Consider the following 12,945-nt stretch of genomic DNA (forward strand, 5'->3'; position numbering starts at 1 on the left):
TAGCATGACTAACTAAAGTCCCACTGATTTCATATTCTAAGCATTACTAAGTCTGGATCTAAACCATTCTGTTCAGTTAAGGTGCAGACCCTGACAACTGGAGTTTGTGGAAAGAGGAAAAAGGTTGTATTGAGTATTCAATTTTTGACTTAATTAATAGTACTGCATTTATTTATGTATTATTGTTGTACATTATTATTATTTATTCTTATTGTTTTCCAAAATGTATAGGAATGCAATAATTTTCTCTTTAAATCAAATGCAAATGTAAATCAAGAAGAAGAATGCTAAATGTACATACCTGAGAACAGCTAGGCTAAGATAAAGCCGCTGAGAAGTTGGGGCTACTATGAATATTGTCATTATAATGATGATGATCTGATAAAAAAAATGTTCCTAAACTGTTCTCAATGTTCTACTATTTAAAAATTCCAGATGGTTTAGAACATCATGCCTGTTCTTTTATTATATGACACAAAAGTGGCGGCCATACTCCCTGTTGCAGGGAAATTTCAAACATTGTTAGTTTACACAGCATGAGGAACATTCACCTATGATGTATGGGCAGGGGCAGCTTAGCAGTGCAAACGGAACAGAACCTGCCTGTGTGTTTGTAAGACTATGTGTCTGCCAGGAGCAAACAAGGGTAACCTAGAAATTGTATCCAACTCTATCACAAAGACTCAGGATAAATTATAACACAGTAAACGTGATTAAGAAGGCTATTCCTACATAGCTACCTCCTCATCTGTTTAGCTGTCTAAAAGCTTTTTTGCATAAAAAATACACAAGGCCAAACAGTCAAATTTAACTGAAAATGATAATCTATGGAACAGGCATTTCTTATTCATATTAATCTTATCAATAGCACAGGTAGTTTAACCAAAACGACCTCATTATTATCACAAACTAACAGCAATCACAGCGCCCCTGTTCACTGTTCAGGAAGCCTAATCTATCTAATAACACACTACAGCTTTTCTTCTTCTTCATATTCATATTTGTTAGGAACAGCAGAACTTGGGAGAATGTTGACCAAAAACACTATTTTTGTTCATTTATGTTTCACTTATCTCTACTACTTATCACTACATCTTGTGTATTAAGGCCCTATCAGTTATTAGATTTTATTCACAATATGGTACGGTACTAATTCGATTAGGATAAACAGAGGTTACCACAATGCCCTTTAACTAGCAATTATCATCAATTGGCTGAATTTATTCTGAGTCCCCTGTGGGACACAGATAATCAAGGATGAGTGTGTAAGCTCCGTTAACAATTCTTCGTTAGCCATAGTCTATCCAAACACAAACTCCTTCCCTGGGGAAGGAGGGCAACCTGGGTATTTTGAAACATACCATCAACGGCTGTGTGCTCCACAGAGAAAGAAAGCACACTGCCTCCAAATTGGGGCAGGAGGGAGAAAGATTAACGAGTCACACCATCTGGTAGTTGCCCAGCCATGGTCACCATCCAGGATCCATTTTCATGTAATAGCTTGTGGTTGGTGGGCACATTTTTCTAGCAACTCAGTTCTGCAAACCAGCAGAAGACCATGTTTATTCCCCCACAAACCTAGCAAACCTACTGTACTCCAAAAAGCTCCTTTTATTTTTCTTCAACACAAACCAAGCGCTTGCTGTTGATTACCAAACACAACTGTCCCAATCTGTACCCTACTTTGCCATCATAATGGCTTTTTTACCCCACTTGCTCACTTGCTGTAACAATTTCATGGTAAGTACTGGCACCATTTTTTCTGTAAAAAAAAGCACTGGTAATAATTCTCAGTAATAAACTCATCTGCACTTACTCATTATGGTGCATCAGGGCACTGTATTTCCTTGCACAATTGCATACTTTATGCACCTGTAGTTTGTGGTACAAGCCGGCATTTGTGTAAGAAGCTGAAAAAACTTCTGTGTAAGTTGAAAAAACTCTACCTAACAGAGTAAAAAAAGCTATCTATCACCACCTTTTAGAAAAATTGAGGTGAAGTAGAAGTATCTAGATTCTTAGGAAACTCACCAATGGATAGCAAGGATTGCTGTGACCTCATTAATGAGGGATAAATCATTAAGGATTAATAATAAATTGCTCCTGGAATTCAGCTTAAACTCAGGGAGAGACTGCCTCTTCATTGGCAAGCCAGAAGCTTCAACAAACCATACAAGTATTAAAGTACCCATTGCTAATGTTTTGTTGTTGTTGTTTTTTGTACTAATGTTTGAGTACCTGAGTACATGACATTTATTTTGCCACACTTTTTAATCACTGCATTATGGTGCATGCCATTTCATTAAAAGGTAAAGGTACCCCTGCCCATTCGGGCCAGTCTTGCCAGACTCTAGGGTTGTGCGCTCATCTCACTCTATAGGCCGGGAGCCAGCGCTGTCCGCAGACACTTCCGGGTCACGTGGCCAGCGTGACAAGCTGCATCTGGCGAGCCAGCGCAGCACACGGAACACCGTTTACCTTCCCGCTGGTAAGTGGTCCCTATTTATCTACTTGCACCCGGAGGTGCTTTCGAACTGCTAGGTTGGCAGGCGCTGGGACCGAACGACGGGAGCACACCCCGCCGCGGGGATTCGAACCACCGACCATGCGATCGGCAAGTCCTAGGCGCTGAGGTTTTACCCACAGCGCCACCCGTGTCCCATTTCATTAGCTGAATTAAATTGAGGCAAACCATTTACTCCAAGCGCAGGGCAAATTTATTAGTTTGTAGACACAAGATGTTACAGTGCAAAATAGCAACGTAAAATTGAAAAACATATTCAAAGCTGTCATGTTCAATATAGAATAGTTGTACATAAGCCTGTTCTTATACAGTGTTAATCTTCTAGAGTATTATTATTATATTTATTTATATCCTGCCTTTTCCTCAGATAATATTTTTTAGTTTAATTTTTTAAAATCATTTATGCAATAAATGTTAGGTTTTATTCTTTGTTGCCTTCTGTAAGGACGCAATATCTGAATTCCTCTGAAAGCAAGGCATCCCCATTCTTTGGTTTTGATTTCCTCTTCTGGGCAGTTCATCAATTTCAAGAGCAAATACTTCTCCCTGCAGTGAGATACCCCACTGCAGTTTTCTAAAATAATAAATCATCTCCTCTTGTTCCGTGCTACTTTCTAGTATCCTTTAGCTTACTTTGATTCCTGCCTATTACCAGAAACTAGGAGTTTAAAACTGGTTAAATAGCTCTATCTGTGCATACAAAACATTCTCATCTCAAAAAAATGCTGAAAGCAAGGAAATTCCTCCTATTCATTAAAATCTATTGGCAAAAGGTGAAAGCATCTCTTTTACTTCATCAAGACAAACGTGAAGCTTATGTGTTCTCTACACTATCAATCACTGCTCCCGTAAATGTCCTCCAGATAATGTGGCAGGCATATTTTTCTCTTATGGCTGCAATCCTTAACTCACATTTATTCTTTTTCTATGCACATTACATTGAGAAAAAAACTCCCACTGAGTTCAGTGAAGCTTTCTTCCACACTGTGTGCATACAGCTGTACTCCCAAAGCCAAACTACACGTGCCATTAAAACAAGGACTTCACTTATTCATTAGTCCTCTGTAGAATTCTTTGGGAGTTCAGGTGGCTCCACTACCTTCTGGGATTTACTGGAGTGTCTTAGTAGATAGTTATCTCCCACAGTGCCTTGTGCCCCCTGCAAATTTTGCTTATGCATTGAGATTACTTTCATGTCCATTTGACTCCTCTGATGTAAGTATTATGGATAGAAGAGGACCCTAATACATATTGTCAAAAATCACTTTTGCTTATCGCAAGTACTCTATGAGATGTTTTGCCTCCTAGTTTCATTAAGAGCGAAAGTAATCAGACCCAACTATTCTTCTTTCTAGGTGCATGAAGGCCAAAGTACACATAACATTAGTCACATGTTTAAGCAAGCATGCTTAATCTGGCTGCCTTTATTTTTGTGGGAAAGCAGACATTGGGCCCTGGAATGTGTTCCTGACCTGGAATGTGTACCTGATGTCTCCTTCCTGGCTGGTTTTTGCCACCAAATACACTGTTTACTTCAAACAGCATCTATGAGAAAAAATAGCAGAGCGGCAGAATGCATTTTGAATATAAAAACTGGTGTGGGACCCCAATCTGAATCAGGATCGTATCCTGGATTTGGCCCTGAATCGCTTTTCCTCACTTATTCCACTCTTGGTAATAAGATGATACAGGCTAGACCCATTAAAATCAATGGGATTTGTTAATCATGGCTAACTTAAGTTCCATTGATTTCAATGTGTTTGCTTCATGATTAACAGTCAGAATCCTAACCATGTCCACTCAGAAGTAAGTCCTATTAATTCAATGAAACTTACTGCCAGGCAAGTGGCATTAGGATGGTAGGCTACTTAAATGCAGAGCTTTATGAAACCTTTGACATCAATGACCCATGACAGTGTACAAGGCAGGTAAGTGTTAACTTAAGTGTAATACATGACAGGCTACATTGCAAAGTTCATCTAAACTTTTAGCGTTTTAAAAAACCAAGTAATAAAAATAATGCTCCTCAAGAGCAGGCTTGAACATATATGTTCAACAGATAATGTATGAAAAGTATGAATTATTTCTACTTCTATATGTATCAGTAACCAATCCCATCAGCAATGACATAAAAGATAACATACAAAACAAATATAAACACATGTTTTTTCAAAAAGTAGCTCCATAATAGTTTTCTGTTCATGAGATAAGTTAGAGCATACTGTTTCTATTACCTTTAGTTTTAAAACCACACACACAAAAGTTGCAAAAAGAGTGTGAACTGCTAAATATAAATTTGTTAATGAATAGATTAATTAGCAAATTCACCCTTAAAAAAAAAAAGCTGAGGAACGGCATGATAAATACCTGCTTAGTAACCAAATTAAATTCAGCATCCACCAAAGTGGCAAAATTCAAGGAGAATGCTGAAAATAGTCCCTTGAAAAAGGTGGCAGAAACTTTTTTAATCTTTAAAAACTAGTGCAAAAGCTTAATGGCTCAAAATAAATGCACAGTCAAACAAGGCATGCTTACCCCTTAAAAAGCTCTACTGTAACAGAAGCTAGGGCCCAGATGTTCTGTGGTTAAAGCTGTCGCTTCATTGCATGAAGGCACCGCAGGAGTGAAACATAGCCCTAGCATTCCTTCATCTAAAATTCATTTTTTGGCTTGTTTTTCTAACAGTTTCTTAAACTGACAAGCGAAGCCTAAAAGTTTGTCTTTTATATCATCATGAAGTGTATCCTTTTACAAAATAAGATTTCTGATGATGTGTTTATTCACTATTTTTCATAACATATTTGACACATTAAAAAAAAAATGTAGGGGGGAGAGAATAGAGCTTTCAGAAGTCAAGGGTAAATGCTTCGACACCTTTCAAATTCAAGAAGCTTCCATGTCCAGGATCCAAACATGTTTTGCAGGGATCATGTTTAATATAACTTGTAACTGTAAGAATGTGGCAGCTTGTCCGATTGTATTTTTAAAGACAAGATTGAAAGTGTACTCTTCTATTGTCTCCCTAGACAGACGGATGCCAACAGTAACAACAACAATATCTAAAACTATATTTGATTCAGAGATATTCATCAGCCTATGGAAGATTTCCAGGGTGCCTCTAAAGTTGCCTAACGAATAAATCCAAACTTGTATGTAAACTTGCCCCTTTAAATTAATGAATTTCTGTTTCCAACCACCAGACTAAAAAACCTCTGTTAACTCAACATTATTTGGAATTACTTTTAATTTAAATTTTTCACAACCTAATTTTCCAAATTAAATATTAACTTTTCTATGGTAATGCCAACAACAACAAAAATTAGGTACTAAAATTAATTAGCAATGTCAAGTTGCCAACACCAAATCCTGAGATACACTACCGTATATAGTGCTTACATTCAAAATTGCACTTTTCTAGTCAGTTTTCTGCATGGAACAATGCTCAAGTGTCTCCAGACACACAGTCATATGGATAAACATAATGTACATACCAAGAGTATACATAGACATACCAATCAGCAATATTATCATTATGGCAACATTTTTGGAGCCATTGTCATCAGAGGAATCGCACGCTAAACTTATCCGTGTATTATGGCAAGAATGGGCATGTTCAGAACTGGAGAAAAGCAACCAAGAAAATGCTTGCCCTAAATGATGAGCAACCCATTTCACAATGCAGTTGACACAAAGCACTAGAATTTAACCCCCCTTCAATCCTGTTCATAATCAATAGAATTTACAGAAGTTTAAATTCCCACATTCCAGTTTAACTGTGTCTGGTCATTATTATCAAAGCAGCATACAATAAGAAAAACAAAGGAAGAGATATAGATTCTAAAAACATTAAAACCTTTCCTACTATTATCATGAGATAAATTATGTGTTTCCAAGTGGTTTGGGTACTAACAGTTTGCTCTTATGTTTCTATGCTCCAGTAATAACATGCTGAGGCTGAACAAGAGCTATACCAATGCATCACAAAAATAATGTTATGCAATTGGCTTGGCAGGCAAATAGGCCTGCGTAAAATTTTAGGATGCATTTGACCTGGAGCCCTCAATGTGACCTCCATGAGCGCTGCAGCAACCTCATACATAATACTTAACACTCAACTAAGGTTTCCCTGTCCCTACCAATTTCTATTTTATTTTACAAATACTAGGTTTAGTGGGTTTGGTTCAGGGTGTATCCTTCTTTTTTTGTCTGTTTTATTTCTTGTGTGGTGTGTGCAGGTGTTTTGCTTTTGCATTTTTGGAGGAGGCATGGTTCTGAGCATCCCCAGTTTTTCTTCTGCGAAACTGGCATGCTGTGGTACATACAACAGTTGCTTAGATTTCCAGCTGTGTCCCCAGGTGCCCAAAAGCTGGATCTACACCCCCACATTGGGTCATACCAGAGTTGCAGTTCTGCGCCTTCGAACTGGCAAGCAGGGCTTACTTATATGTAATTCTTCTTGAGTTATTTCACCAGCTCCTATTGAAAGTCGTACCTTTTCACAAGCACAATAGCATTTAAAATAGTGTTCAAAGGTCCATTAGATTCTAGACCCTAAATTTGCCAAGTGCATGTCTGAACAACGAACAAGCATGCAAAAAGCACCTCTGAGGAACATGTGAAAAATTTGTTTGCACAAAAGGTCATCATCGTCAGCTGTACTGGCATACAGACGCTTCAGGTTACAGACTCCGCTAACCCAGAAATAGTACCTTGGGTTAAGAACTTTGCTTCAGGATGAGAATAGAAAGGCGGCAGCGCAGCAGCAGGCCCCATTAGCTAAAGTGGTACCTCAGGTTAAGAACAGTTTCAGGTTAAGAACGGACCTCCAGAATTAATTAAGTTCTTAACCCCAGGTACCACTGTACACTGACCGGCATCAGCTCCCCAAAGTTTCAGACGGGTGTCCTTCAGAGCCCTAATTACAGAACTCAAGGACTGAACCTTAGGTCTTGTACATGCTAAAAAATGAGCTACAGCTGATAGCCCAGGAGTTATGCTGATTAGCCGCTATACCTTCAACAGATGTTGTGGGACAGATTTACATCAAACCCTCATTAAATCGAAAGTACGTAATATGGTGCATGATGCACCAGGGCAATCAAACCCTGAGGTCCATAGGGCAGAAATGCTTATCGGACTTGTTTGTTGTGTCTTGAGTTTCATTTATATTGTAATAGCTACTTACTGCATTCATCTGACTCATGTCAGGTTTTTAAAGCATGTACACATAATTAGCTGTGCATCTTAAACAAGTTTACAGAACACCAACTTCAAGAACTGTGTGTCTGAGACTCATATCTGACTAGCTGGGAGTATTAAGATAGAATGCACCTCTGAGTGTGTTTAGAATCGCCTAGACACATAGTGTTATATATATAGAATATCTGAGAGGTTTAAGATATACAAAAGGGGGCACTTCATTCAACATCATGTTGCTTGTGTGCACTCAGAGCATCTGTTATGTAGCACCTAAGTCATTAAATGCTACTTCTGTGCTGCCATAAAGCTCTGGGGGTTTTTTTGTGTTTTTTTTTTTAAACCCCTGTCATCTACAAACTAACATCTGCCTAACATGCATGTGACAAATTTAAACCCTCAAATTAGAAAAATATGTCTTATTATGTTGTATGCTTTACTAAGTGTACTTTTTACCCCAAACCAGTGATGAAAACACTACAGCCATCATGTTCTTCACAGAAAGCTGACATATCTATAGATGATGCCAACTATTTTCTCATATATATTTTGGAATTTGTTCAGTATGAGAAACCATTATCTTTTGAAATATCAGAATTAAGGAAAAATTGGTACGCCTCAGTATTTTAAAAACAACAGGACATACAGAAACAAAAATCTGCAAATGGTATTTCCCGTTTTAAGTTTCTGTTGGTTTTGAAATCAAAACATAAAGCAGAAAAAAGTAGCAAACATGTGCCAGCTTTTAACAATCTTACTTGCTTTGCAATAACAAAAAACCTAGTGAGTTTCAAATCTATAAACCAGCTGTTTAATGTGTATATTTCACATCTATCTTAAGTAGACAAGAGGAGAGGAGTTAATCTTGTCAACTCTTCTGTAACTTGAATATTTTTATTCTTCCCTATACTGAAAATTGCATTCCTCTTACACTGGACACACTGGTTCAAAATACTGCCTCCTCATACAATAAGAGCCTGGTAAAATCAATTCTTAGTCATTTTTACACACCGGGGGGGCAGTGGGGAGGGGGGAAGAGATTAGGTTTCTCCCAGTACATGAATAGGCTGGTAGGAACTACAAATGGTAGAGTTCAATACACTACCACAAGGTGAAGTTGAGGAGGATTCCTACAGGAATTAGTGGGTGTAGGTGTAAAAGACGGAAGCAATAATCAAAAATGTTGGGGGGGGGCTGGACCCAGGATCCCTGATATGTCCAGATCCAGGTCCCATGAACACCTTTGAGAAAGTTGTACTTCATATTCAGCAAGGCTTGAAATGTTTCTACACCATGTACTCCAAAAGCTATTCTTTGGATGTAAAACGTTTTGTCATATACGGCCATAAACAGACTAAGAATTATTTATATTGTTGTTTGTTTGTTTATTCAATTTATCTCCCACCCTTCTTCTTCAAGGAGTCCAGGGAGGCAATTACCATATACTTTATATATTTTATAGCATCCATCATTTTGACTAAGCACATCACTGAAAAGTTATTTTATGTAGTGCAAAGATCAAACTGGCAACCCAATCCTATATATGTTTATTCAGAATTGATCGTAGGATTGCAGCCTAAAACCTATGCAGACTTACATGGGAAGGAAGCACAACACCAATCTACTTCTGAGTAGACATGCACTGGACTGAGCAAGACATGTGAAGATGATGTATACATAAAATCATCTATATGAGATAAAGAATCTGATACTATCAGCCTGCTGCAAATTTTTATTGCAGGTTCCCCACCAAGTTAAATTTCTGAAAATGTGAAACAACTCAGGAGAGATTAGTTTCATTAGATCTGAAATCTGTGGCACATAGCTGGATGTATGTACTAGTGAATCAGGTCCCTGGTGGAGATTCTCTGACTTGATCCCATTAGTATTACAACCCCTTTGTCTGGGGACTGACTCATAAACAAGCAAGTTCTGTACTGAGCAGAAATTATGCCATTTTGGTTCCGCCTTCCTTCTTACTGAGCATCTCAACAAAGCACAGTAAACAAATCATACAAGAGCTGTGATTTTGCAGGATCATTTCAAATGACTGTCTCATTTGTAAACATATACTTTACTCGCAGTTGCCACATGCTACTATATACTTTACTTTTGGGGGATTTTTTTTTTTTTTAAAATGGCATTGCACGGAAGTGGAGATACCAAGAAGGGTCCCTTGACTCAATAGTCAGCTCCCTTTTTCCAGGGTGACCCACAGTGGTTGATTCAAAAGCAGCATTCTCTTTCTGTGGCATTGGCAAGGATATTGCATTTATATATAACAATAAGCTAACCAGCTTGAGGAAGGCATAATACTTTCCCACAGGAGTGTTAAATGGGTCCAGAACAAATAAACTTGTGGTGAGGGCTTTTTTTTTTTAGAGCAGGGATACCCTTCAATTATATGCTCTTTGAATGATAAAAAGCTGTATCTGTAAGTGATTAAGAGTTACTTTATAGTCACAGTTTCAGCCCTGTTGAAATAAATGTGTAATACAAGCCATACATATTTCATATTCATTCCACCCAGTAACATCTTTCTTGTTTTGTTCCTTTAATTGCTGTGAACTGCCAGACCCCCATTGCTAGACTAATCCACTGAATTTTCCAAAAGGTGCAGTAATAAAAACAAACAAAACCATCTGGAAACACACATTTGTTTCTCTAGAATATTTTGTTAAAAATATTACTAGTTTTAGAGACTTGTGGAGAGTTTAAAAGAAACTTGCTAAGAATAATATAACATTGATCATGAGCAGTTCTTAAAGAAGAAAATCATTCAATTACTCCCTCCCCTTTCTGATCCTCTAAACTCATCTCTAACTCCAATTGTCACTACAAAATAAAAAATAAAAAAAATTCCTTCCAGTAGCACCTTAGAGACCAACTAAGTTTGTTATTGGTATGAGCTTTTGTGTGCATGCACACTTCTTCAGAAACACTGAAACAGAAGCCACCAATTGTCACCGAAACTGGAAAAGGAAACCAAATCAATGAAGTCAATTAGGATGTTTAAGTCCCTGCAAACAACAGTTTAAACTTCAGCTTGAAAGAGCTTGCTTGAGTTTTGCTTCGGTGAAAATGTGGTGGTGATGTGGGTGGAGACAAATGCCAGAGCCCCATATCCTGCAAGTGGTTAAGCTGCAGGAAAACTTTGGAAGAGACTACAGGATCACAAGCTGGAAGAAGGAGAAAAGAAGCTATTTTTAAGTAATAGGCAGCCTCTGGGTTATTTCCAGACTTCCTCCTTTTCCTGGTCTCCCTCAGCCTCTCCCACAATTACCATCTTCCAGAAGATCACAAGGAGAGATTTCAGGGGTGCTGCGGCAGCAGGTAGAATAACCTAATGCTCCTTCTTTGGAGTAATGAGAGGGTCCATAACTTTGGACAGAAGGGCAGGAAAAGAGAAGGGGAACCCACCTAAGAGCCAAACTGTCATGCCATGCGAGAACAGACTTCCAACAGGAGCGCTCCTGAAAACTCATCGCGGGTGGGGAACTTCTCCTGACGCGGTTCCGCCAGCCAGGGGAGCTTTGCTCAGCCCCTCAGACGCTGCCCCTTTGGAGGGGCGACGGGGGCGAAAGGAAACCTGGTAGGCAAGTCTTGTGAAGCTGCGCCGCTCCCCCGCCCTCACCCCGGCGCAAAAAAAGGAAAAGAAAGAAAGTTGGCTTGATCTCAGGTTCATGCCTCTCTTTCCCCTCCAACAGCACGAAGAACCCTTCCCAAAGTAAAGAGGATAATGGGAAGATCAGACACGAGATGAAGCAGACTGGCAGCAGGCAGATTTGCCTCATCAGATGACGAGAGAGAGAGAGAGAGAGAGAGAGAGAGAGAGAGAGAGAGAGAGAGACGAGGGTGCAGAATAGTATTTGGCCAACCTGAACTTAGAAAAATCAAGGTCAAAACGCCCAGATTTTAATGGCTGGGATTGCCTTAGCCATTCTTCACCTCAGATTCAGCGCGCGTGCGTGTGTGAACCAGCGATCAACTCTGCTAACTGTCCCAACATTTAATATCACCATTTTAATCAATCCGGCATGAGGAGTTCTCTCGATCACTTTCATAGCAGCTACTAACTTGCATCGGATCTTGCGTTGAAATTGGGGCTCTGGGCTGTGTGTGTGTGTTAAATCGGAGAGCTGGATTTAAAAGGTGCCGAGAGGTAACTAATCCGCTTTAACTGATCTGACATCAGACAGTAAAGCAGATTCGAGGCTACTGCGCTCCAAGCATCTCTCCCCCACCTCCCGCGCGCTTTTTTCTCTGGTACGAATGCTCGACCTGGGTGCATTTTAGAGCCAAGGAGTTGGACTGTCTGGCTCCACAAACAGGTGGAGAGGGCAGTGAAGACGGGGCGGGGAAGGCAGCTTTCCAAGAGCCAGCCTGTCCCAGGATCTCTCGCAGAGGGCGCTGGATCGTAAGGCTGGGCTTGCGCGCGCAGCCTCTCCGCGAAAGAGCCCCGGGCGGCGCACAGCTGAGCTCGGCTTGTGTGGGGCAGGCTGCCCTTACCCGCTGCTCTCCTCTCTCCCAGTGTCCCCCCTCAAGTGTCCGTAGCCCGCCATCCCCCAAACCAGCTCTGCTCCCACTTAGGCTGCTCCTGTCTGAGCTCCTCAGCCCGGCGAGAGCCGAGAGCCCAGGGCGCCCCTCCATGGTGCGAAGCAGCCTCCAGCCACGCAACGCGGAAAGCCGCGCGCGCCAACCTCTCCGCTCTCGGCTTCTGCTTACCTGAACGGCCAGCCTTGATTGGCCCGCGCCGACTTTGCCCCAAGTTCTTCGCGCGCGCTTCTGAGGCGAAGAGGCGAGGCGGGCTCTGAGGAGAACCGAGCGCGACCGGGGCTCCTCGTTGCCCGCGAAAGAGCGTGAGGAGAGGGATTTAAACTTCCCTCGAAGTCGCAGTGCTAAGAGTTCCTTCGTCCGTTCCCTTTTCCCGTTTTTCAGCGGGAAGGAGAACGGCAGGCAAAGTCCGGGCAGGTCCTTCCCATTCTTCAGGAGGAGGAGAGGAGACCAAGTCAAGAGGGGCGAGAGGCGAAATTGCCTGGCTGGAGGCTCCCTTCGCTTCTCGCACAGTTGTCTTTCTCGTGCAATGTTTAAAAAAGGAGCGAACAGCCCAGCGCCGAGAAGCCGAGGGGGATGGCGCCTGTGTGCGACTCGCTCGCTGCCCGCCCGCCCGCCTGAGTTAGGAGTGTGTTGTTCGCGCTGAATGTCACTTGAGTGCAGCCTGGGAG

General features: G+C 40.8%; 1 protein-coding gene across 2 annotated transcripts in view; it reads right to left on the minus strand.

Annotated features, from left to right (window-relative positions):
* NDNF (neuron derived neurotrophic factor) overlaps positions 1–12,936 on the minus strand; it is a 36,282-nt gene extending 23,346 nt beyond the window's left edge. Inside the window, exon 1 of one of the 2 annotated variants that reach the window (XM_082236970.1) lies at positions 12,446–12,936. Coding sequence is in view for 1 of the 2 variants with exons in the window: in XM_082236969.1 (XP_082093095.1) it covers positions 11,141–11,205 (65 nt within the window). In the remaining variant the exon portion in view is untranslated. Of the gene's footprint in view, positions 1–11,140; positions 11,221–12,445 lie in introns of those variants that run through there. The other variant, XM_082236969.1, reaches the window with a different exon arrangement.
* Positions 12,937–12,945: the final 9 nt, after the last annotated feature.

This window comes from Podarcis vaucheri (assembly GCF_965113315.1).
Source record: "Podarcis vaucheri genome assembly, chromosome: 9".
In the NCBI taxonomy this organism is placed as follows: domain Eukaryota; kingdom Metazoa; phylum Chordata; class Lepidosauria; order Squamata; family Lacertidae; genus Podarcis; species Podarcis vaucheri.